The sequence below is a fragment of the Rattus norvegicus genome, chromosome X, assembly GCF_021556685.1.
Source record: "Rattus norvegicus strain SHRSP/BbbUtx chromosome X, alternate assembly SHRSP_T2T, whole genome shotgun sequence".
Lineage (NCBI taxonomy): Eukaryota > Metazoa > Chordata > Mammalia > Rodentia > Muridae > Rattus > Rattus norvegicus.
This window is the reverse complement of record NC_141554.1, coordinates 84,139,798-84,167,149: the sequence shown is the minus strand read 5'-3', so window position 1 is coordinate 84,167,149 and position 27,352 is coordinate 84,139,798. Positions and strand designations below refer to the sequence as shown.

The 27,352-nt window shown below is 39.0% G+C and overlaps 1 protein-coding gene across 1 annotated transcript in view; it reads right to left on the bottom strand.

Annotated features, from left to right (window-relative positions):
• Window positions 1-26,134, bottom strand: part of Cylc1 (cylicin 1) — an 82,016-nt gene extending 55,882 nt beyond the window's left edge. Inside the window, 1 exon segment of the mRNA NM_001427602.1 lies at window positions 26,078-26,134. Within this exon segment, the coding sequence (NP_001414531.1) occupies window positions 26,078-26,094 (17 nt within the window). The 5' untranslated portion in view covers window positions 26,095-26,134.
• Between the last annotated feature and the right edge of the window lie 1,218 nt (window positions 26,135-27,352).

The window sequence follows — 27,352 nt, the reverse complement described above, 5'->3', positions numbered from 1 at the left end:
TTCATCCCAGGCATGCAGGGATGGTTTAATATACGGAAAACCAACAACGTGATCCATTATATAAACAAACTGAAAGAACAAAACCACATGATCATTTCATTAGATGCTGACAAAGCATTTGACAAAATTCAACACCCCTTCATGATAAAAGTCCTGGAAAGAATAGGAATTCAAGGCCCATACTTAAACATAGTAAAAGCCATATACAGCAAACCAGTTGCTAACATTAAACTAAATGGAGAGAAACTTGAAGCAATCCCACTAAAATCAGGGACTAGACAAGGCTGCCCACTCTCTCCCTACTTATTCAATATAGTTCTTGAAGTTCTAGCCAGAGAAATCAGACAACAAAAGGAGGTCAAGGGGATACAGATCAGAAAAGAAGAAGTCAAAATATCACTATTTGAAGATGATATGATAGTATATTTAAGTGATCCCAAAAGTTCCACCAGAGAACTACTAAAGCTGATAAACAACTTCAGCAAAGTGGCTGGGTATAAAATTAACTCAAAAAAATCAGTAGCCTTCCTCTACACAAAAGAGAAACAAGCCGAGAAAGAAATTAGGGAAACGACACCCTTCATAATAGACCCAAATAATATGAAGTACCTCGGTGTGACTTTAACTAAGCAAGTAAAAGATTTGTACAATAAGAACTTCAAGCCTCTGAAGAAAGAAATTGAAGAAGTCCTCAGAAGATGGAAAGATCTCCCATGCTCATGGATTGGCAGGATTAATATAGTAAAAATGGCCATTTTACCTAAAGCGATCTACAGATTCAATGCAATCCCCATCAAAATACCAATCCAATTCTTCAAAGAGTTAGACAGAACAATTTGCAAATTCATCTGCAATAACAAAAAACCCAGGATAGCTAAAACTATCCTCAACAATAAAGGGACTTCAGGGGGAATCACTATCCCTGAACACAAGCAGTATTACAGAGCAATAGTGATAAAAACTGCATGGTATTGGTACAGAGACAGACAGATAGACCGATGGAACAGAATTGAAGACCCAGAAATGAACCCACACACCTATGGGCACTTGATTTTTGACAAAGGAGCCAAAACCATCAAGTGGAAAAAAGATAGCATTTTCCGCAAATGGTGCTGGTTCAACTGGAGGTCAACATGTAGAAGAATGCAGATCGATCCATGCTTATCACACTGTACAAAGCTTAAGTCCAAGTGGATCATGGACCTCCACATCAAACTAGATACAGTCAAACTAATAGAAGAAAAACTAGGGCAGCATCTGGAACACATGGGCACTGGAAAAAATTTCCTGAACAAAACACCAATGGCTTATGCTCTAAGATCAAGAATCGACAAATGGGATCTCATAAAACTGCAAAGCTTCTGTAAGGCAAAGGACACTGTGGTTAGGACAAAACGGCAACCAACAGATTGGGAAAAGATCTGTACCAATCGTACAACAGATAGAGGCCTTATATCCAAAATATACAAAGAACTCAAGAAGTTAGACTGCAGGGAGACAAATAACCCTATTAAAAAATGGAGTTCCGAGCTAAACAAACAATTCACAGCTGAGGAATGCCGAATGGCTGAGAAACACCTAAAGAAATGTTCAACATCTTTAGTCATAAGGGAAATGCAAATCAAAAGAACCCTGAGATTTCACCTCACAGCAGTGAGAATGGCTAAGATCAAAAACTCAGGTGACAGCAGATGCTGGCGAGGATGCGGAAAAAGAGGAACACTCCTCCATTGTTGGTGGGATTGCAGACTGGTACAACCATTCTGGAAATCAGTCTGGAAGTTCCTCAGAAAATTGGACATTGAACTGCCTGAGGATCCAGCTATAACTCTCTTGGGCATATACCCAAAAGATGCCCCAACATATAAAAAAGACACGTGCTCCACTATGTTCATCGCAGCCTTATTTATAATAGCCAGAAGCTGGAAAGAACCCAGATGCCCTTCAACAGAGGAATGGATACAGAAAATGTGGTACATCTACACAATGGAATATTACTCAGCTATCAAAAACAATGACTTTATGAAATTCGTAGGCAAATGGTTGGAACTGGAAAATATCATCCTGAGTGAGCTAACCCAATCACAGAAAGACATACATGGTATGCACTCATTGATAAGTGGCTATTAGCCCAAATGCTTGAATTAACCTAGATGCCTAGAACAAATGAAACTCAAGACGGATGATCAAAATGTGAATGCTTCACGCCTTCTTTAAAAGGGGAACAAGAATACCCTTGGCAGGGAAGAGAGAGGCAAAGATTAAAACAGAGCCTGAAGGAACACCCATTCAGAGCTTGTCCCACATGTGGCCCATACATATACAGCCATCCAATTAGACAAGATGAATGAAGCAAAGAAGTGCAGGCTGACAGGAGCCGGATGTAGATCGCTCCTGAGAGACACAGCCAGAATACAGCAAACACAGAGGCGAATGCCAGCAGCAAACCACTGAACTGAGAATAGGACCCCCGTTGAAGGAATCAGAGAAGGAACTGGAAGAGCTTGAAGGGGCTCGAGACCCCATATGTACAACAATGCCAAGCAACTAGAGCTTCCAGGGACTAAGCCACTACCTAAAGACTATACATGGACTGACCCTGGACTCTGACCTCATAGGTAGCAGTGAATATCCTAGTAAAAGCACCAGTGGAAGGGGAAGCCCTGGGTCCTGCTAAGACTGAACCCCCAGGGAACGTGATTGTTGGGGGGAGGGCGGCAATGGGGGGAGGATGGGGAGGGGAACACCCATAAAGAAGGGGAGGGGGGAGGGGATGCTTGCCCGGAACCGGGAAAGGGAATAACACTCGAAATGTATATAAGAAATACTCAAGTTAATAAAAAAATTATACACAACTCCTTAATAGAGACCATAAAAGCCAGAAGAACCTAGACAGATATCTTGCAGAATTTGTGAGACCACAGATACAAGCCCAGACTATTATACCAAGCAAATCATCCCAGATAGAGAAAGCAAGACATTTCATGATATAGTTAAATTTAAATAACATCTATCTACAAATCCAGCCCTACATAAGTTACTAGAATTCACACTCCAACCCAAGTTGGTTAACTACACCTGTGAAAACACAGAAAATTTTCTCACACAAGCTTAAGGCAAAGAAGGGACACACACACACACACACACACACACACACTATCACAACCACCACTACCAAAATAATAGGAATAAACAATCATTTGTCATTGATATCTCTAATATTAGTGGACTCAATTTTCAAATAAAAAGCCAAAAAAAAACCCTAAAAAATGGATACAAAAACAGAATCCATTGCCCTGTTGCATAAAAGTAACATATTTTAACATCAAAGATAGCTACTACCTCAGGATAAAAAGTTGGGAAAATATTTTCAAAGCAAATTTTCCAAGAAGCAAGTTGGTATAGTCATTCTAATGTCTAACAAAATACATTTCAAACTAAAAGTAGTCAAAACAGATGGGAAAGGACACTTCGTACTCATTAAAGAAGCCATCATGACAGTGCTTAAATTCTCAACATTTATGCCCCAAATACAATGCACACACATTTGTTAATAAAAAGTACTAAAGCTTAAACACACATCAACACTCAGACATTAAGAGTGGGAGACTTCACTACCCCAATCTCACTGTCATTGTTTTCATATGCTTGGCCCAGAGAGTGGCATTATTAGAAGGTCTGGCCCTGTTGGAGTAGGCATAGCCTTGTTGGAGTAGGTGTGTTAGTATCAGTGTGGGCTTTAACACCCTCATCCTAGCTACCTGGAAGCCAGTATTCTAACTGCCTTCGGATGAAGATGTAGAACTCTCAGCCTCTCCTGCACTATGACTGCCTGGATGTTGCCATGCATCCACCTTGATGATAATGGACTGGACTTCTGAACTTGTAGGCCAGCCCCAATTAAATGTTGACCTTTATAAGATTTGTATTGGTCATGGTATCTGTTCACAGCAGTAAAACTCTAACCCAGACATTCACCAATGGAGATATGTGAACCAGACATAAGCTGAACAGAGAAATAATAAAGCTAACAGATGATATGGACCTAAAAGTTATATACAGAACATTTTACCCAGACAGAAAGAATATACCTTCTTCTCAGCACCTGCAAAAAATTCTCCAAAAGTGACAACATATTGGGTAACAAAGTAAGCCTTAAAATACAAGAAAATTGAAATAACCACTTCGTCCTATCAGACTACCACAGAGTAAATCTGTATTTCAACAATGGAAACAATAGAAAGCCTACAAACCCATGGAAACTGAACAACTATGTACTGAGTGACTATTGGGTTAAAGTAGAAATAAAGAATGAAATTAACAACTTTCCAGAATTTAATGAAAATGGATGTGCATCATACCTAAACTTATGGGACAGGATGAAGACAGTGCTAAGAAGAAAAGTCAGAGCACTAAGTGTCTTTATAAAGAAATTGGAGATATTTTATACTAGCAACTTAGCAGCACAACTAAAAACTCTATAACAAAAGAAGCGAAGGGACCCAAGAAGAATAGATGGCAGGAAACAATCAAACTGATATCTGAAAGCAATAAAACATAAACAAAGATAATACAAAAATCAATTAAAGAGATTAAATGTTTAAGAAAATTGAAATAGACAATCCCTTATCCAAATTATCTAAAAGGCAGAGAATATCCAAATTAACAAAATTAGAAGCAAAATCAGGGGACATAATAATAGACCACAAGGAAATCCTAAGAATCATTAAATCATACTTTAAAAAATAATACTCCACACAGCTCTCTGTACCAAAATCCCAGAGGGAGAGAAAGCTGGACCCTTAGAAGTGCAGACATTACTGAGAACTCAGAGGAGACTACTCTTTGTCCACATTTCTGACAAAAGAGGAAATAGCCTAGTGCCATCTGTGCCCTCTGGGCATAGGGGGCTAGGAGCAGTCAGGGGAGGGCACTTTCAGTTTTCTGCCTGCTCCGAGATCTGAAAGCCAGTTGCCAGGAGTGCCTACATACCTGAGAGCAGAGGTAAGACCAACTTTTCTGCTCCAAGCAATCTGCCTGGTGGACTCAGGAAACACAAACTTCTGGTTTCTGACTGTGTTGGGCACTGATCTGAACTGATCCAACAGCTCCATGCACCCAAATCTCATGGGGAAGAGAGCTGAAGTTCACCCAGAAGTTCAGACAATCCTGACAACTTACTACAGCCCGCCACTTCTGCCCACCTCTCCCACATCCCTGACCCAAGAGGAAACTACATAGTGCCTCTGGATAAAGGAATATAGGAACAGTCAATGTCAGGAACCTCCTGGGTCTGGCCTATGCCCCAAACTGAACTGAACCATTCACACAGCTCTCTGTAACCAAATCCAGTGGGAGAGAGGTGGACCCTCAAAAGTGCAGGCACTCCTGAGAACTCAGAGGAGAATAATCTCTGCCCAAATTCCTGACAAAAAAGGAAATCGCCTAGTGCCATCTATGGACCACAGGGTACGGCAACCTAGGAGCAGTCAGGGCAGGACCTTTCTGGTTTCTGCCTGAGCCTAGAGCTAAAAGAAAGTCACAAGGAGCACCTACACACCTGAGAACAGAGCTCTCTGTTTCCAGATCTGGCTGAAACAAAACAGGTCTACAAGAGTGCTGAAACCCAGGCCTACAGGAGGGTCAAGCCACTATCAGAGACAGCAAGACAAGCTAACACCAGAGAAAACCTGATGGCGAGAGGCAAGTGCAGGAACCTAAGCAACAGAAACCAAGATTATTTGGAATCATCAGAGCCCAGCTCTCCCACCAAAGCAAATACTCGATATCCCAACACACCGGAAAAGCAAGATTTCGATATAAAATCACATTTTATTTTCCTATCATCCTGAGTGAGGTAACCCAATCACAGAAAAACACACATGGTATGCACTCATTGATAAGTGGATATTAGTCCAAATGCTGGAATTACCCTAAATGCAAAGAACACATGGAACTCAAGAAGGATGACCAAAATGCAGATGCTTTACTCCTTCTTTAAAAGGGGAACAAGAATACCCCCGTGAGGGAATAGGTAGGCAAAGCTTAGAACAGAGACTGAAGGATCGCCCATTCAGAGTCTGTCCCACATGTGGCCCATACATATACAGCCACTAAACTAGATAAGATGGGTGAAGCAAAGAAGTGCAGGCTGAGAGGAACCAGATGTAGATCTCTCCTGAGAGACACAGCCAGAATATGGAAAATACATAGGCGAATGCCATCATAAACCACTAAACTGAAAACGGCACCCCTGTTGAAGCAATCTTAGAAAAGACTGAAAGAGCTTGAAGGGGCTCGAGACCCCATATGAACAACAATGCCAACCAACCAGAGCTTCCAGGGACTAAGCCACTACCCAAAGACTATACATGGACTGACCCTGGACTCTGACCTCATAGGTAGCAATGAATAGCCTAGTAAGAGCACCAGTGGAAGGGGAAGCCATTGGTTCTGCCAAGATGGAACCCCCAGTGAACGTGATTGTTGGGGGCAGGGCCGTAATGGGGGGAGGATGGGAAGGGGAACACCCATAGAGAAGTGGAGGGGGAAGGTTAGGGGGGATGTTGGCCTGGAAACAGGGAAGGGGAATAACAATTGAAATGTAAATAAGAAATACTCAAGTTAATAAAGATGAAAAAAATCACATTTTATGATGATTATGTAAGGCTTTAAGCAGGACATAAAAAACTCCCTTAAAGACATACAGGACAACACAAGTAAACAAATAGAAGCTTTTAAAGAGGAAACAAAAAAATCCCTCAAAGAATTACTGGAAAACATAACCAAACAGGAGAAGGAATTGAATAAAACCATCCAAGATTTAAAAATGGAAATAGAAACAATAAAGAAAACCCAAAGGGAGGCAACCCTAGAGAAAGAAAACCTAGGAAAGGGATCAGGAGTCAAAGATGCAAGCACCACAGGCAGAATACAAGAGATAGAAGAGAGAATCTCTGGGGCAGAAGATACCATAGAAAACATTGATAAAACCATCAAAGATAATGTAAAATGCAAAAAGCTCTTAGCCAAAAACATCCAGAAAACCCAGGACACAATGAGAGGATCAAACCTAATGATAATATGCATAGAAGACAGTGAAGACTCCCAACTTAAAGACACAGTATTTTCAACATTAATAATAGAAGAAAACTTCCCTAACCTAAAGAAAGAGATGCCCATAAATATACAAGAAGCCTACAGAACTACAAATAGATTGGACCAGAAAAGAAATTCCTCCTGTCACATAATAGTCAAAAACCAAAAACACAAAAAAGAAAGAATATCAAAAGCAGTAGGGGAAAAAGTTCAAGTAACATATAAAGGCAGACCTATAAGAATTACACCAAACTTCTCACCAGAGACTTATGAATGCCAGAAGATCCTGGACAGATGTCATACAGATACAAGGAGAAAACAAACGCCAGCACAGGCTACTATACCCAGCAAAACCCTCAGCCTAGATGGACAAACCAAGATATTCCCTGACAAAACCAAATTTACACAATATCTTTCTACAAATCCAGTCTTACAAAGGATAATAGATGGAAAACTCCAACACAAGGAGGGAAACTACACCCTAAAAAAAGCAAGAAAGTAATCTCCTTGCAAAGAAAATAAAAGAAGAGGGACATACAAACATAATTCCATCTCTACCAATGAAAATAAGAGGAAACAACGATCTCTATTCCTTAATATTTCTTAAAATCGATGGATTCAATTCCCCAATAAAGACATAGACTATCAGAGTTGATATGAAAGGGGACCGAGCACTTTGCTGCATACAGGAAACATAACTCAGAGAAAAAGACATTTACTATCTCAGAGTAAAAGGCTGGAAACCAACTTTCCAAGCAAATGGTGCGAAGCAAAACAAAAACAAAAACAAAAACAAAACAAAACAAAACAACCCATAAAACCAAACTGGAGTAGCCATTCTAATATCAAATAAAATCATCTTTCAACCAAAAGTCATCAAAAAAGATAAGAAACGATACTAATATTCAGTAAAGTAAAAATCCACCAAGATGAACTCTCAATCCTAAATATCTATGCTCCAAATGCAAGGGTACCTACATTCATAAAATAAACCTTAATAAAGCACAAATCATACATTGTATCTCACAAATAAAATAGTAGGAGATTTAAACACTCCACTCTCATCAATGGACAGATTACGGAAACAGAAATTAAGCAGAGACATAGAGAAACAAACAATTTATGAACCGAATGATATTAATAGATATTTATAGGTCATTTCATCCTAAACAAAAGGATACAACTTCTTTTTAGCACCTCATGGTACCTTTTCCAAAACTGACCATATAATCGGTCACAAAACAGGCCTCAATATATACAGGAAGATAGAAATAAACCCAAGCATCCTATCAGATCACCACAAACTAAGGCTGGTCTTCAATAACAAAAAAAATGACAGACAGCCCACATATACATGGAATTTGAACAAAGCTCTACTCAATGAAAACTTGGACAAGGAAGAAATAAAGAAAGAAATTAAAGACTTCTTAGAATTTAATGAAAATGAAGGTACAACATACCCAAAGTTAGGGGAGACAATGAAAGCAGTGCCAGGAGGAAAACACATAGCTATGAGTGCCTGCAAAAAGAAACAGGAGAGAACATACATCAACAGCTTGACAGCACACATAAAAGCTCTAGAACAAAAAGAAGCAAATATACCCAGGAGGAGTAGAAGGCAAGAAATAATCAAACTCAGAGCTGAAATCAACCAAGTAGAAAATAAAAACAAAGAACTATACAAAGAATCAACAAAGCCAGGAGCTGGTTCTTTGAGAAAATCGATGAGATCTATAAACCCTTAGGCAGACTAACAATAGGGCTTAGAGAGTATATCCAAATTAACAAAATCAGAAATGAAAAGGGAGACATAACAACAGCAATTGAGGAAATTAAATAAATCATCAGATCCTACTACAAAAGCCTATATTCAATAACACTGGAAAATCTGGAGGAAATGGACAATTTTCTAGACAAATACCAGGTACAAAACTTAAATCAGAAACAGATAAACCATCTAAATAACCTCATAACTCCTAAAGAAATAGAAGCAGTTACTACAAGTCTCCCAAGCAAAAAGCGCCCAGGATCAGATGGGTTTAGTGCAGAATTCTATCAGACCTTCATAGAAGACATCATACCAACATTGTCCAAAATTTTCCACAAAATAGAAACAGACAGAGCACTACCAAATTCCTTCTATGAAACCACCATTACTCTCATATCTAAACCACACAGAAACCCAACAAAGAAAGAGAACTTCAGAACAATTTCCCTTAAGAATGTTAATGCAAAAATACTTAATAAAATTCTTGCAATCTGAATCGAAGAACACATCAAAATGATCATCCATTTTGATCAAGTAAGATTCATCCCAGAGATTCAGGGATGGTTCAATATAAGGAAATCTATCAATGTAATCCAATATGTAAACAAACTCAGAGAAAAACACCAAATGTTCATTTCATTTGATGCTGAGAAATCATTTCACAAAATTCAACACTCTTTCATGATAATAGTCCTGGAAAGATCAGGAGTTCAAGGCCCATACCTAAACATAGTAAAAGCAATATACAGCAAACCAGTAGCTAACATTAAACTAAATGGAGAGAAACTTGAAGCAATCCCACTAAAATCAGGGACTAGACAAGGCTGCCCAATCTTTCCCTACTTATTCAGTATAATGTTCGAAGTCCTAGCCAGAGCACTCAGAAAACAAAAGGAGGTCAAACGGATACAAATTGGAAAGGAAGAAGTCATATTATCACTATTTGCAAATGATATAATAGTGTACTTAAGAAAACCCAAAAATTCCACCAGAGACCTATTAAATCTGATAAACAACTTTAGCGAAGTGGATGGGTATAAAATTGACTAGAAGAAATCAGTAGCCTTCCTCTACTCAAAGGTTAAACAGGCTGAGAAACAAATTATAGAAATGACACCCTTCACAATGGTCCCAAATAATATAAAATATCTCTGGGTGACTTTTACCAAGTAAGTGAAAGATCTATATGAGAAGAACTTCAACTATCTGAACAAAGAAATTGAAAAAGATCTCAGAAGTTGGAAAGACCTCCCATGCTCGTGGATTGGCAGGATTAATAAAGAAAAAATGGTCATTTTTCCAAAAGCAGTCTACAGATTCAATGCAATCCCCATCAAAATTCCAACTCAATTCTTCATAGAGTTAGAAAGAGCAATTTGCAAATTCATTTGGAATAACAAAAATTCAAGGATAGTGAAATCTATACTCAACAATAAAAGAAGTTCTGGAAGAATCACAATCCCTGACCTCAAGCAATATTACAGAGCAATAGTGATAAAAACTGTATGGTATTGGCACAGAGACAGGCAGGTAGATCATTGGAATAGAATTGAAAACCCAAAATGACCCACACACCTATGGTCACTTGATCTTTGACAGAAGAGCTAAAACCATCCAATGGAAAAACGATAGCATTTTCAGCAAATGGTGCTGGTTCAACTGGAGGTCAGCAAGTATAAGAATGCAAATTGAGAGAGAGCTCACTGCCCAGACAGGTGCACTACTGAGACTGCATTGTGGGAGAGACCACAAATAATGCCCACACCTGCCCACATCCCTGGCCCAAGAGGAAAATGTATAGGGTCTCTGGGAACCGGAAGATAGGGACACTCAAGCGGCAGGTCCCCTGCGGTCCAGACACTGCCCAGATCTGAAGGGACCTGATCAAAAGCACCCTGCACCCAAATCCCGTGGGAGGGAGAGCTAAATCTTCAGAGGGGCAGACACACCTAGGAAGCCAGAAGAGACTACGTTCTGCCCACATTTCTGACTCCAGAGGAAAACACCTAATGCCAGCTGGGATCCTGGTGCATGGGAGCCCAGGGAAAAGGTGGCGCAGGCCCTCCTGGTTGCCGCCCTCACTGAGAGCTCAAAAGTAGCCTCCCAGGAGCAACTTCAACTGCGGGACCACAGGTAAGACCAACTTTTGTGCTCCAAGTGACCTGCCTGGTGGATACAGGACACAGGCCCACAGGAACATCTGAAGACCAGTATACAGGAAAGACTGCATGCCCGAAAGCAGAACACTCTGTTCCCATAACTGGCTGAAAGAAAACTGGAAAACAGGTCTACAGCACTCCTGACAAACAGGCTTATAGGACGGTCTAGCCACTGTCAGAAATAGCAGAACAAGGTAACACCAGACACAACCTGATGGTTAGAGGCAAGCACAGGAACCCAAGCAACAGAAACTAAGACTACATGGCATCATCAGAGCCCAATTCTCCCATCAAAGCAAACACTGAATATCCAAACATACCAGAAAAGCAAGATCTAGATTTAATATCACATTTGATGATGATGATGGAGGACTTCAAGAAAGACATAAAGAACTCCTTTAGAGAAAGGGAGGAAAACATAACTAAACAAGTAGAAGCCTATAGAGAGGAATCACAAAAATCCCTGAAAGAATTCCAGGAAAACACAATCAGACAGGTGAAGGATTTAAAAATGGAAATAGAAGCAATAAAGGAAACACTAAGGGAGACAACCCTGGATATAGAAGATCAAAGGAAGAGACAAGGAGCTATAGATACAAGCATCACCAACAGAATACAAGAGATTAGAAGAGAGAATCTCAGGAGCAGAAGATTCCATAGAAATCATTGACATTGTCAAAGATAATGTAAAGCTGAAAAAGCTACTGGTCCAAAACATACAGGAAATCCAGGACTCAATGAGAAGATCAAACCTAAGGATAATAGGTATAGAAGACAGTGAAGACTCCCAGCTCAAAGGACCAGTAAATATCTTCAACAAAATCATAGAAGAAAAATTCCCCAACCTAAAGAAAGTGATGCCCATAAACATACAAGAAGCCTACAGAGCTCCAAATAGATTGGACCAGAAAAGAACATTCTCCCATCACATAATAGTCAAAACACCAAATGCACAAAACAATGAAATAATATTAAAATCAGTAAGGGAAAAAGGTCAAGTAACATATAAAGGCAGACCTATCAGAATCACACTGGAGTTCTCACCAGAGACTATGAAAGCCAGAAGATCCTGGACAGATGTCATACCGACCCCAAAAGAATAAAAATGTTAGTCCAGATTATTGTATCCAGCAAAACTCTCAATAAACAGGGATGGAGAAACCAAGATATTTCATAACAAAACCAAATTTACACAATATCTTTCTACAAATCCAGCCCTACAAAGGATAATAAATGGCAAAGCCTCAGAGACAAAGACAGACACTACCTCAGAGTGAAAGGCTGGAAAGCAACTTTCCAAGCAAATGGTCTGAAGAAGTAAGCTGGAATAGCCATTCTAATATAGAATAAAACCAATTTTCAACTAAAAGTCATCAAAAAAGATAAGGAAGGCACTTCATATTCATCAAAGGAAAAATCCACCAAGATGAACTCTCCATCCTAAATACCTATGCTCCAAATACAAGGGTACCTACACACATAAAAAGAACCTAACTAAAGCTCCAAGCACACATTGCACCTCACACAATAATAGTAGGAGTTTACAACACCCCACTCTCATCAATGGACAGATCATGGAAACAGAAATTAAACAGAGACATAGACAGACTAAGAGAAGTCATGAAGCAAATGTATTTAACAGATATTTGCAGAACATTCTATCCTAAAACAAAGGACATGCCTTCTTCTTTCCACCTCATGGAACTTTCCCCAAAATTGACCCTATAATAGGTCATAAAACAGGTCTCAATAGATACAGAGATATAGAAATAACCCCATGGGTCCTATCAGACCACCATGTGCTAAAGCTGGTCTTCAACAACAATAAGGGAAGAAGGCCCACATATACATGGAAGTTGAACAATGCTGTACTCAACGATAACCTGGTCAAGGAAGAAATAAAGAACGAACTTAAAGACTTCTTAGAATTTAATGAAAAAGAAGGTACAACATACCCAAACTTATGGGACACAATGAAAGCTGTAATAAGAGGAAAACTCTGAGTGCCTGCAGAAAGAAACAGGAAAGAGCATATGTCACCAGCTTGACAACATACCTAAAAGCACTAGAACAAAAAGAAGCAAATACATCCAGGAGGAGTAGAAGGCAGGAAATAATCAAACTCAGAGCTGAAATCAACCAAGTAGAAACAAAAAGGACTACACAAAAATCAACATAACCATAAGTTGGTTCTTTGAGAAAATCAACAAGATAGATAAACCCTTAGCCAGACTAATGAGAGGACACAGAGAGTGTGTCCAAATTAACAAAATCAGAAATGAAAAGGGAGACATAACTACAGAATCAGAGGAAATTCAAAAATTATCAGATCCTACTTTGAAAGCCTATATTCAACAAAACTTGAAATCTTCAGGAAGTGGACAATTTCCTAGACAGATACCAGGTACCAAAGTTAAATCAGGAACAGATAAACCATTTAAACAACACCATAACTCCTAAAGAAATAGAAGCATGCATTACAGGTCTCCCAACCAAAAAGAGCCCAGGTCCAGATGTGTTCAGTGCAGAATACTATCAGACCTTCATAGAAGAACTCATACCAATACAATCCTAACTATTCCACAAAATTGGAAGAGATGGAGCGCTACCGAATTCCTTCTATGAAGCCACAATTACTCTTATACCTAAACCACGCAAAGACCAACAAAGAAAGAGAATTTCAGACAATTTCCCTTATGAATATCAATGCAAAAGTACTCAATAAAATTCTGGCAAACCGAATCCAAGAGCACATCAAAACAATCATCCACCATGATCAAGTAAGCTTCATCCCTGGCATGCAGGGATGGTTTAATATACGGAAAACCATCTACGTAATCCATTATTAGAGAAACTGAAAGATAAAAACCACATGATCATTTTAGTAGGTGCTGAGAAAGCATTTGACAAAATTCAACACCCCTTCATGATAAAAGTCCTAGAAAGAATAGGAATTCAAGGCCCATACCTAAACATAGTAAAAGTCATATACAGCAAACCAGTAGCTAACATTAAACTAAATGGAGAGAAACTTGAAGCAGTCCCACTAAAATCAGGGACTAGACAAGGCTGCCCACTCTCTTCCTACTTATTCAATATAGTTCTTGAAGTTCTAGCCAGAGTAATCAGACAACAAAAGGAGATCAAGGGGACACAGATTGGAAAAGAAGAAGTCAAAATATCACTATTTTCAGATGATATGATAGTATATTTAAGTGATCCCAAAAGTTCCACCAGAGAACTTCTAAACCTGATAAACACCTTTAGCAAAGTGGCTGGATATAAAATTAACTCAAATAAATCAGTACCCTTCCTCTACACAAAAGAGAAACAAGGCGAGAAAGAAATTAGGGAAACGGCACCCTTCATAATAGTCCCAAATAATATAAAATACCTCGGTGTGATTTTAACCAAGCAAGTGAAAGATCTGTATGATAAGAACTTAAAGCCTCTGAAGAAAGAAATTGAAGAAGATCTCAGAAGATGGAAAGATCCCCCATGCTCATGGATTGGCAGGATTAATATAGTAAAAATGGCCATTTTACCAAAAGCGATCTACAGATTCAATGCAATCCCCATCAAAATGCCAATCCAATTCTTCTGAGAGTTAGACAGAACTATTTGCAAATTCATCTGGAATAACAAAAAACCCAGGATAGCTAAAACTATCCTCAACAATGAAAGGACATTTGGGGGGAATCACTATCCCTAAACTCAAGCAGTATTACAGAGTAATAGTGATAAAAACTGCATGGTATTGGTGCAGGGACAGACAGATAGACCAGTGGAATAGAATTGAAGACCCAGAAATGAACCCACACGCCTATGGTCACTTGATTTTTGACAAAGGAGCCAAAATTACCCAATGGAAAAAAGGTAGCATTTTCAGCAAATGGTGCTGGTTCAACTGGAGGTGAGCATGTAGAAGAATGCAGATTGATCAATGCTTATCACCCTGTAAAAGCTTAAGTCCAAGTGGATCAAGGACCTCCACATCAAACCAGATACACTCAAACTAATAGAAGAAAAAGTGGGGAAGCCTCTTGAACACATGGGTACTGGCGAAAATTTTCTGAACAAAACAACAATGGCTTATGCTCTAAGATCAAGAATCGACAAATGGGATCTCATAAAACTGCAGCGCTTCTGTAAGGTCAAGGACATTGTTGTTAGTACAAAACGACAACCAACAAATTGGGAAAAGATCTTTAACAATCCTACAACTGAAAGAGGGCTTATATCCAAAATATACAATGAACTCAAGAAGTTAGACTGCAAGGAGAGAAATAACCCTATTAATAGACGGGGTTCAAAGCTAAACAAAGAATTCACAGCTGAGGAATGCCGAATGACTGAGAAAACCTAAAGAAATGTTCAGCATCTTTAGTCATAAGGGATATGCAAATCAAAGCAACCCTGAGATTCCACTTCACACCAGTGAGAATGGCTAAGATCAATAACTTAGGTGACAGCAAATGCTGGCGAGGATTTGGAGAAAGAGGAACACTCTTCCATTGTTGGTGGGATTGCAGACTGCTACAACCATTCTGGAAATCAGTCTGGAGGTTCCTTAGAAAATTGGACATTGAACTACCTGAGGACGCAGCTATACCTCTCTTGGGCATATACCCAAAGATGCCCCAACATAAAACAAAAACACATGCTCCACTATGTTCATGGCAGCCTTATTTATAATAGCCAGAAGCTGGAAAGAACCCAGATGCCCTTCAACAGAGGAATGGATACAGAAAATGTGGTATATCTACACAATGGAATATTACTCAGCTATCAAAAACAATGACTTTATGAAATTCATAGGCAAATGGATGGGACTGGAAAATATCATCCTGAGTGAGGTAACCCAATCACAAAAAAACACACATGGTATGCACTCATTGATAAGTGGCTATTAGCCCAAATGCTTGAATAACCCTTGATGCACTGAACACATGAATCTCAAGAAAGATGACCGAAATGCAAATGCTTCACTCCTTCTTTAAAATGGGAACAAGAACACCCTTGGCAGGGAAAAGGGAGGCAAAGTTTAGAACAGATGCAGAAGGAATACCCATTCAGAGTCTGCCCCACAGGTGGCCCATACATATGCAGCCACCAAACTAGGTAAGATGGATGAAGCAAAGAAGTACAAGCCAACAGGAACAGGATGTAGATCTCTCCTGAGATACACAGCCAGAATACAGCAAATACATAGGCGAATGCAAGCAGCAAACCACTGAACTAAGAAGGGTACCCCTGTTGAAGGAATCAGAGAAAGGACTGGAAGAGCTTGAAGGGGCTTGAGACCCCATATGGATAACAATGCCAACCAACCAGAGCTTCCAGGGACTAAGCCACTACCCAAAGTCTATACATGGAGTGACCCTGGGTTCCAACCTCATAGGTAGCAATGAATAGACTAGTAAGAGCACCAGTGGAAGGGGAAGCCCTTGTTCTTGTGAAGACTGAACCCCCAGTGAACGTGATTTTTGGGGGGAGGGCAGTAATGGGGGAAGTAAGGGGGTGGGAATACCCATAGAGAAGGGGAGAGGGAGGGATTAGGGCAATGTTGGCTTGGAAACTGGGAAGGGGAATAACAATCGAAGTGTAAATAAGAAATACCCAAGTTAATTAAGATGAAAAAAAAAGTGTCCCAACCAATAAAAGCACAGGACCAGATGGTTTTTAATGCAGAATTCTATCAGTCTTTCAAATAAGACCCAATACCAATACTTTACACACTATTCCACAAAATAGTAACAGAGGGAACACTACCTAATTTATTCTATGAAGCCATAGTTTTGCTGATACCTAAACCAAATACTCAACAAAAATGATCTTTAGAACAATTTCCCTTATGAATATTGATTCAAAAGTACTCAGTAAAATTCTTGCCAACCTAATCCTAGAACACATAAAAATGATCATTCAACAAGATCAAGTATGCTTCATCCCAGGGATCCTGGGGTGGTAAAATATGTGGAAAGCCACCAATATAACCCACTATATAAACAAACTCCAAAAAAAAAAAAATACCTGCGTGATCATCTAATTAGTTGTTTAAAAAGTATTTGACAAAATTCCCCACCCCTTCATGATAAAAGTCTTGGAAAGATCAGGAAATCAAGGCCAGTACCTAAACATAGGAAAAGCAATGTACAGCTAACCAATAGCCAATATTGAACTCCGTGGAGAGAAACTTGAAACAATACCACTAAAATCAGGGACTAAACAAGGCTGCCCACTCTCTCCCTATCTATTCAATGTAGTACTTGAAGTTCTGTCAAGAGCAATTAGACAACAAAGGGTGGTCAAATGGATCCAAATTGGAAAGGAAGAAGTCAAAATATCACTGTTTGCTGATATATAGTATACTGATATTATATAGTATCCTGATAGCATACTTAACTGACTCCAAAATTCCACCAGAGAACTCCTACAGTTGATAAACAACTTCAGCAAAATGGCGGATACAAAAGGAACTCAAAGAAATCAGTAGCCTTTCTCTACTCAAAAGATAAACAGACTGAGAAAGAAATTAGAGAAATAACACCCCTCACAATAGTCACAAGTAATATAAAATATCTTTGTGTTACTCTAATCAAGCAAGTGAAGATGTCTACAACATAAGTTCAAATATCTGAAGAAAGAAATTGAAGAAGACCTCAGAAGCTGTAAAGATCTCCCATGGTCTTGGATTGGCAGGATTAATATTGTAAAAATGGCCATCTTACTAAAAGAATCTATTGATTCGATGCAAATCCCCATCTAAATTCCAACTTATTTCTTTACAGAGATCAAGCAATTTTCAAATTTATCTGAAATAACAAAAAACCCAGGATAGCAAAATCTATTCTCAACAATAAAGAATCACCATCCCCTCACCTTAAGCTGTACTACAACAAACAAGTTATAAAAACTGCATGGTATTATTACAGAGACAGGCAGGTAGATCAGTGGAATAGAATTGAAGACCCAGAATTTAACCCACAAACATATTATCACCTGATCTTTGACAAAGAAGCTAGAACAATCCAATGGAAAAAGGACAGGGTTTTCAACAAATGGTGCTGGTTCAACTGGCAATCAGCATGTAGAAGAATGAAAATTGATCCATTTTTATCTCCTTGAACAAAACTCAAGTCCAAGTGAACCAAGGACATCCACACAAAACTAGATACACTGAATGTAATAGAAGAGAAAGTGGTAAAGTTCCTCAAACACATTGGCACAGGGGAAAATTTCCTGAACAGAACAAGAATGGCTCAGTCTTTATGATCAACTATAGACAAATGAGATCTTTTAAAATTGAAAAGCATATTTAAGGCAAAGCACACTGTCAACTGGGCAAAATGGCATCCTACAGATTGGGAAAAGATTTTTACCAACCCTACATCTGATAGAGGGCTACTATACAATATATACAAAGAACTCAGGAATTTAGACTTCAGAACCAAATAACCCTATTAAAAATGAGGAACAAAGCTAAGCAAAGAATTCTTAACTGAAGAGTCTTGAATGATTGAGAAGAACCTAAGGAAAATTTCAACATCCTTAATCATCAGGAAAATTCAAATCAAATGACTGAAATTTCACCTTACACCATTCAGAATGTCTAAGAACAAAAACTCAGGTGACAGAAGATGTTGGTGAGGGTGTGGAGCAAGGGGAACATTTCTACTTTGCTGATGGGATTGCAACTACTCTGTAAATCAGTCTAGTGGTTCCTCAGAAAATTGGACATTATAGTCCTGAGGACACAGTTATACCACTCCTGAGCAAATACCCAAAAGATACTCCAACATATAACCAGGACACATTCTCCACTATGTACATAGAAGCTATATATATAATAGCTACAAGCTGGAAACAACCCAGATGTCCCTCAAAAGAGGAATGGGTACAGAAAACATGACACATTTACACAATGGAGTACTACTCAGCTATTAAAAAATAATGACTTTATGAAATCCACAGGCAAATATCATTCGTTGTGAGGTAACCCAGTTACAAAAGAAGATACATGGCATATATTTAATGATACGTGTATATTAGGAAAAAAATTGGAATATTCATGATACAACTCACAGGCCATATGAAGCTCAAGAAGAAGGGAGACCAATGTGTGGATGCTCAGTCATTCTTAGAAAATGGAACAAAATAATCATGGGAGGTGGAGGGAATTAGGGACCTGGGAAGTAGAGGGACTGGAGGGTATAAATGGGGCCAGCATTTAGTGTGGAAGGAGACAGGGGAGAAGTATAGAGCAACTGGAAATTGGACAGAAATGTATAGATGTTAGGGATGGCTAACTGGGGGTAGCCACTAGAAAGTCCCATATGTAGTGAAAGCAAGAGGTTCCCAGGACCCAACAAAGATGAAATTAGCTGAAATCCCTGACAAAAGGAAGAGAGAATCTTTTGATAAATTCTAAATCCCCTTCATGTTAAAGGTATTAGAGAAATCATGGATACAGGGCACATACCTAAACATAATCAAAGCAATTTATAGCAAGCCAATAGCCAACATCAAACTAAATGGAGAGAAACATGAGGCATTTCCACTAATATAAGGCACAAGACAAGGTTGCCCACTCTCTTCCTAATTTTATTCAGCCTTGTACTTGGAATTCTAGCCAGAGCAGTAAGACAAGTAAAGAAGATCAAAGGGATAGGAATTGGAAAGGGAGAAATCAAGGTATTACTATCTGTGGATGATACGATAGTATACATAAGTGAACCCAAAAATTCTACCAGAGAACTCCAACGGCTGATAAACATTTTCAGCAACAAGGCTGGATACAAAATTAACTCAAAGAAATCATGAACCCTCCTTTATACAAATAATAAGTGGGTTGAGAAAGAAATTAAGGAAACAAACACCCTTTAAAATAGCCCCAAATACTATGAAATATAGTGGTGTAACTCTAACCAAGCAAGTAAAAGATCTGTATGCCAAGAACTTCAGGTCCCTGAAGAAAGAATTTGCAGAAGATATCACAAGATGGAATGATCTTCCTTGCTCATGGATAGGTAGGATTAACATAGTAAAAATGGCCATCTTATCAAAAGAAATCTACAGATTTAGTGCAATCCCCATCAAAGTTCCAATAGAGCTTTTTATAGACCTTGAAAGAGTAAGTTTCAACTTCTTATGGAAAGTAAAAATCCTCAGGATAGCAAAAACATTCCTGAACAATAAAAGAATTTCAGGAGGTATCACCATCCATGACCTCAGCTTTACTCTAGAGGAATAGTGATTAAGATTAATTGGTATAGAAACAGACAGGTTGATCAGTGGAATCAAATCAAAGGCATAGAAATAATTTCATACATTCATGGACACAATTTTTGATAAAGAAGCCAAAACCATACAATGGTAAAATGAAAGTACCTTCAAAAAATGGCACAGGACTTAATAGATTTCTACATATAGAAGAATGAAAATAGGTCTGTACTTATCACTCTACATAAAATTCAAGTCCAAGTGGATCAATGACCTCAGCATAAAACCAGAAACACTAAATTCTGTAGAAGCAAAGCTGGGACATACCCTTGAATACATTGGTACAGGAGACATGTTCATGTAAGATCAAGAATTGGTAAATCAGACCTCATGAAACTGAAAAGCAGCCTACAGCTTGTAAAAGGTTCTTTACCAACTCTACATCTGACAGAGGGCTAATAGCCAAAATTTATAAAGAACTCAATTAATTTAGACACCAAAATGTTGAAATATCCCAATTGAGAAATGGGTTATAGAGCTAAATGTAAAATTTTACAGAGGAATCTTGATTATCCAAGAAACACTTAAAAAATGCTCAAAGTCCTTAGTCATCAGGGAAATGCAAATCAAAACACTATGATGTTCCATCTTATAGAAATCAGAATGCCTAAAATCAAATACTGAAGTGATAGCACATGATGGGGAAGACACAGAGCAAGGGGAACACTTTTCCATTGCTGATGGGAATGAAAACGTGTACAACCACCACGGACATCAATTTAGCAGTTTTTGAGAAAACTTGGAATCATTCTACCTACAGATCCAGGTATGCCTCTCCTGGGCATATACCCAAAAGATGCTTCACCAACTCTCAATGACACTTGATCAACTACATTTATAGCAGATTTATTTGAAGTAGTCAGAAACTGGAAACAACCTAAATGTCCCTCAACTGAACAACAGATAAAAAATGTGGTACATCTACATAATGGAATACTATTCAGCTGTTAAAAACAAGCACATTGTAAATTTTATAGACAAGTGGATGGAACTTAAGAATGTCATCCTAAGTGAGATACCTCAGACCCAGAATGACGTGCAAGGTATGTGCTCAATTATTTATTCATATTAACCTTAAAATACAGGATCCCCAAGATACATTCCACAGACCAAAAGATGCTAAAGAAGAGGGAAAGTCCACACTAGGATGATTGAGTCTCACTTAGAAGTGAGAATAAAATAGTCATAGGAGGCAGATGGAAGGAAGAAACTGTGTTTGGTGAGGGGTTAGAGAGAGTAATGCAGGTTTCAGGATAAGGTGTGGGGAGGAACAAGTCAGGTAGGCAGATGGCCATGAGAATGAAATGTTCAACTGACATGGGTGAGGAAGATCTTAAGGAAATATAAGAGACTTACATTATATGAGGCATCGAATAATCAACGGAGGTCACTCACAGCATTGGGGATATAGAACTTGAAGAGACCACCTTCTGTAGCCAGGTAGGAATGCCAGTTTAACAATAGGGACATCAACCCACCCACTAAAATTTTAACTCCAAATTTATGATGTCTACAAGAAATGCAGTGACAGGGTTCAAGCAGAGACTGAGGGAACTGCCAATCAATAACCAGCCCAACTTGAGACCCATCTCATGGGCAAACACCAATCCTTGACACTATTAATGATACTCTGTCATGCTTGCAGACAGGAGTCTACCATGACTGTCTACCCAGAAGTTGACTCAGCCATGCAGAGACCCATATCCAAACAGTGGATGAGGCTTGGGGATTCTTATGGAAGAACTGGAGGAAGAATTTTAGCCTCTAAGGAGATAGGAACCCCATAAGATGACCAAAAGAGTCAACTAACCTGGGCCCTTGGGGCTCTCAAGAACATTCATGGCCTGGAACCTAGTTCCCTCTTATCCACTGCACATATGCAGCAGATGTGCATCTTGGCTTTCATATAGGTCTTAAACAACTGGATCACAGGTTATCCCAAAAGCTGTAGCCTGTGGGAGGCATATGTTCTATTTGGGCTGCCTCATCTGTCCTCAGTGGGAGATAATGCATGTAACTCTGTAGAGACTTAATGTGCCTGGGTGGGGGACTACACAGAGGGAGGCTCCACCCTCTTAGAGGAGAAGGGGAGGAGGGAGGGGGAGGGTTGTAGAAGGTATGATCAGGGAGAGGGGCAGTGAGTGGGAGGTAAAGCAAATAATAACAATAAAAATAACATTTAGTCTATGAGGATATATGCTACATGACTAAAGATTTATCATACAAGAGATGATTCTGCTTGCTAATTTTTTTCAGGCAGAAATATGTGGAATATATGTAGGAATTAATTTTAAACATATGAGATGATGGTGAAAGAAATATAAAACTAAGTCAGGGTGACTTTATTGATATGTGCCTAATGAGTGGAGAGTCTAGGTTTCATTAGGATGCTCAAAGAGTTATATATGGTGTGTTGTACCCTATGTCCTTTGTCAAATATGGCCTACTGAAAGGAGCTGGAACTGCTTGGTATTGCTTGGCTTAATTTTAATGCACAGGGAATTTACAATTCTAAAGTGGGTATGCAGTACAAAACCCAATCATCCAAAAAAGGAAGGCTCAGAAAACAACTATCTTATAAGACACAAAATGAGTCATTAGGGCATTTGAAGAGCTTTTCTGTTGCCCTTTTCCTTGTGCCAGGGCTGGAGATGTGGCTTCTCAGATGAACTGAAAAACATGTAGATTTAATTGGGCTCTAAAGTAGCATGGGACAAGTAACAGAACTCAATCACCAAGGTGACTGTAGTTATTATAGTGGCCAGAATAAGAAAATCAATGTCTATCATGGCCTGACCATGATGGACAGCACAAGCCAAATGATTTTTATGGTTTCATGACTTGTATAGACTTTTGGTTCTGGCCAATTAGTCATAGTGTTTCCAGCTATGAAATAGATAAGCTTACTGCAGTTATTGTTTGACCTATATAAGCAGAAAATGTCTCAAACACATGAAAGAAATGTTACATTGGATTATGGAAAGCAGGGCTCTTGTCCCATGAACCAATTTCCAGACTTGAGCCAGTTAGTAGAACTAGAACCCTTTGAAGGAAGAGATGGCCAAGTTCTCCTGGGAAAGAATCTGGCTAAGATTGTTACTGTTAGCCTTTTTCAGTCCTTCCTCAGAGTGACGTATGGCCTTTTACAAGGGTAACTGAACCAAAGGGAAAGAAAGAGTCAGACTTTCTGAGGTCTGTTGGATACTGGTTCTGGATTGACACAGATTCTGGGTGACCCTAAGAAGTATTGTGGCCCTCCAATTAAAGTAGGGGCTTATGCAGATCAGGTGATTAATGGAGTTTTGGCTGAAGTCTGATTCACAGTGTGTCCAGTGGGTACCAGAAGTCATTCTGTGGTTATTTCCCCAGTTCCAGAATATATAATTGGAATATATGTGCTAAGAAGTTGGCAGAAATTCCACATTGATTTCCCAACTTGTGATCTAAGGACTGTTACAGCTCAAAAGGCTAGAAGAATGGTGCTAGGCAAAATGGTGAACCAAATTCAATATCTCATCCATGAAGGAACTGCAGAAATTAGCACAACAGTCAAGGACTTGAAAGATGTAGGAGTGGTGGTTTCTACCACATTTCCTTTTAACTTTTCTATTTTCCCTGTGCAGAAGACAGATGGATCGTGGAGAATGACAGTTGATTATTGCAAACTTAATCAAGTAGTAAATCCAACAGCAGCTGCTGCACCAGAGGTGGTGTCTTAAGATCAGGAAATGTATTTGCTGGTACATGGTATGCAGTTATTGATGTACTAAATATTCTTTTCTTGGTACCTGTTCAAGTGAGCAGGAGGTAGCAATCATTTAGGATTTGTTGATAACACATATACAGATCAGATAATAATAAATAAATGAAATAAAAAATCCAGGACCCTCTACCTCAGTGAAATTTTTAAGAGTCCCAGTGGTATGGTGCATTGAGAGATAGTCATTTTAATGCTTACTTATTGCACCCGGCCCCTCACATCACTAAGAAAGAAGCACAAGGCTTATGGACCTTATTTGGGTCCTTGAGATAGTACATTCCACAGTCTGTGTGTTACTTTTGCCCATATGCCAAGTGACTCTTAAAGCTTCTAGCATTTAGTGTGTCCTAGAACAAGACAAAGCTCTTCAACAGATCTTGGCTGCTGTGCAGGCTGCTCTACCACTTGCACCATATGGTCCTGAAGACTCAATGGTATTTGAGGTGTCACAGGCAGATGGGCATTGCTGTTTAGAGCCTTTGGCAGGCCCTTACAGGTAAGTCTCAGGGAAGACTGTTGGGATTTTTGATTAAGTCTTCACCCTCATCTGCAGACAACTATTTCTCCATTGAGAGATGGATCTTGGCCTGCTATTGGGCCTTAGTAGAAAAAAATGGGCCACCAAATTATCATGTGATCTGAACTGCCAATCATGAACTTGGTATTATTTGACCCATTGAGATGGAAAGTAGGTTATAATATCGACAATTATTATCAAATGACAGTGGTATACATGTGAACAGGTCAAGCAGGTCCAAATGCCCAAAGGCCTATGATTTCCATTCCTGTCACAATGCCTTCTGCCCCCAATCATTTACTTAGAGACTCATGAGGTTTGTGCTATGATTTGTTGACTGAGGAAGAGAAGACTAGAGCCTGCAGATTTTTTCTTTTCCTTTTTTTAATGCAATGTGTACACCACTCATGAGTGTACAGCTGCAGCTTTATAACCCCTTTCTTGGATAATCCTGAAAGATGCCCGTAAAGAAAACTCTTTGCAGTGGACAAAATACTTGGTTGTCCATTTTACTTGCAAGGAGACATGGCCAGGTGTGAGACTGTTTACTGACTCCTAGACTGTAGCCCATTGTTTTGCTGAATGATCAGGGAATTTGAAAGAACAACATAATTGGAAAACTGGTGAGAAAAACATTTGGGGAAAAAGTATGTAGATAGATCTCTTTGAATGAGCAAAGGATGTAAGATACTTGTGTCCTATGTAAATGCTCATCAAAAGGTAACTTCAGTCAGGCAGTGTTGGCAAATGCCTTTAATCCCAGCGCTTGGTAGGCAGAAAATTGTGAAGTAAGTCTAATGACTATTATACTGTATTCCCAATTTTGCTTATCAAAATGGTTGACTTTTAATATGTTATTCAAATGAACATAAATAGATAATAATTGGTAGCTCTAGTTCAAGAAAGTCCATATTATCTTAATTTTCAAATTATATTCATGATATAAGTCTTTATGGTAAGATTGACTATAAAACCAACACTGAAAAATATAGCTAGTAAAATGATTAAAAACGACTGTTGTCAACCTTATGTAGTTTTTACACACTGGACCTTTGAAAAAGAAAAACTACTATACAGTAATTCTCTCAAGCATACTATGAAATCTCTTCATTGGAACAATAGATTGACAAAATTTTCCTACTCATACACTTTATCTTACTGGTTGTTAACTATAACATAATATTATGTTATATTTAGGCTTATATCTTAACCTATATAGACATTCTTTCCATTCTGTAAGAAACAAGAGGTAGTTATAAGAAATAGAGACTCAAAGAGACACAGTCATTTATAAATTTTTTAAGAGAAGCTGAATTGGCTATATTTAAAAGGAAAGTATTCAAGGCAGGATGGGAAATGTGTTTCTTTGTTTCAACACATACATTTTCCTATAAAAATTCCCAAGGAATAACAGTACTTTACACATAACTATGTAAGTTCATTGGACATCTTAATCATTTAGAATACTAAAAAGTATTATAAAGAGGGCTTACAGTTTTGAAAGAGACATTTCCTTTGCCTATCTTCTGCCAGGACTTCAGCATTTGTATGCTCAAACTAATAATGTTGAGTCATGACATCATAAAGAGACTCAGCTACAAAAATTTAAAGGGAAAGCACACTTTGTCTTCAACCCTATACTAAGATATCTAAATTCTACTTTAAAACTATGGATGTGCTCACATATTTCAAAAACTATTAAGTAAGATACATAAACAGTTATTCATTAGTTGATCCCACCATGTTGTTGGAAAAATTATTTTATGACAATTTAATCAACACTAATTTTGAGTGAACATGTGTGGCCATATATGTGAGTGTTAAAGATAAGATAGAATATAAATTTTCTATTTACAAAGAACAACTATGCCTTTCTGCATGGTCCTTTCTGCTGGGACAGACTGCTAGCTAGTCTGCTCCACAGAAGAGGCTATATCCTGAGATACACCAGAGGATCTGATGCACTCAGAACATTTGACATCATATCCTGAAGCATACCAGAAGAACCACTGCACTCAAAACATTTGGTCCCACATCCTGAGGCATCCCAGGAGATCTGCTGCATCCAGGGCATCTGACACTACAACTGGAGACATCCCAGAAAATACACTGCACTTAGGATACCACAGCTTGAAGGCTTCCCAGTAGTTCCTCTATACACAGGGCAACTGGGCAATTGACACTACAGTCTGAAGACCTCTCAGGGGGCTCTGTGGCATGCAGGGCAACTGAACCAAAAGACTGAAAGCCTCCCTGGACTGTGGCTACAAACAGGGAAACAGAAACTACAGTCCATTAATCCACACCATCCCTGCTCCCCCAGAACAGCTTTCTTTAAACAGGACAACAGTGTGACTGCTACCCCGAAGACCCAACAGTCTGAAGGCTTCCCAGGAGATATATTGCAGCCAGGACAACCAATCAGCAGCTTCTCTGCTCCTCTGAATACCCTCCAGTGGGAAGCCTCACAGGAGGTCTGATACATCCAGGGTCACAGGCCTACCAGGAGACATGTTGCAACCCAGGGAAAAAAGAGGCAGACTCTAGACAGAGTCACCCAGACCAGCAAACATTAGGGGTAACCAGATGGTGAGAGGCAAGCACAAGACCATAAGCAACAGAAGCCAATATACGAGGACATGATCATAACCCAGTTCTCCCACTACAGGAAGCTGGAATACACCAATACACCTGAAAATAAGGAAGCGACCTAAAATCCTATCTCATGAAGATAATAGAGTCCTTTAAGGAGGATATAAATAAATCAA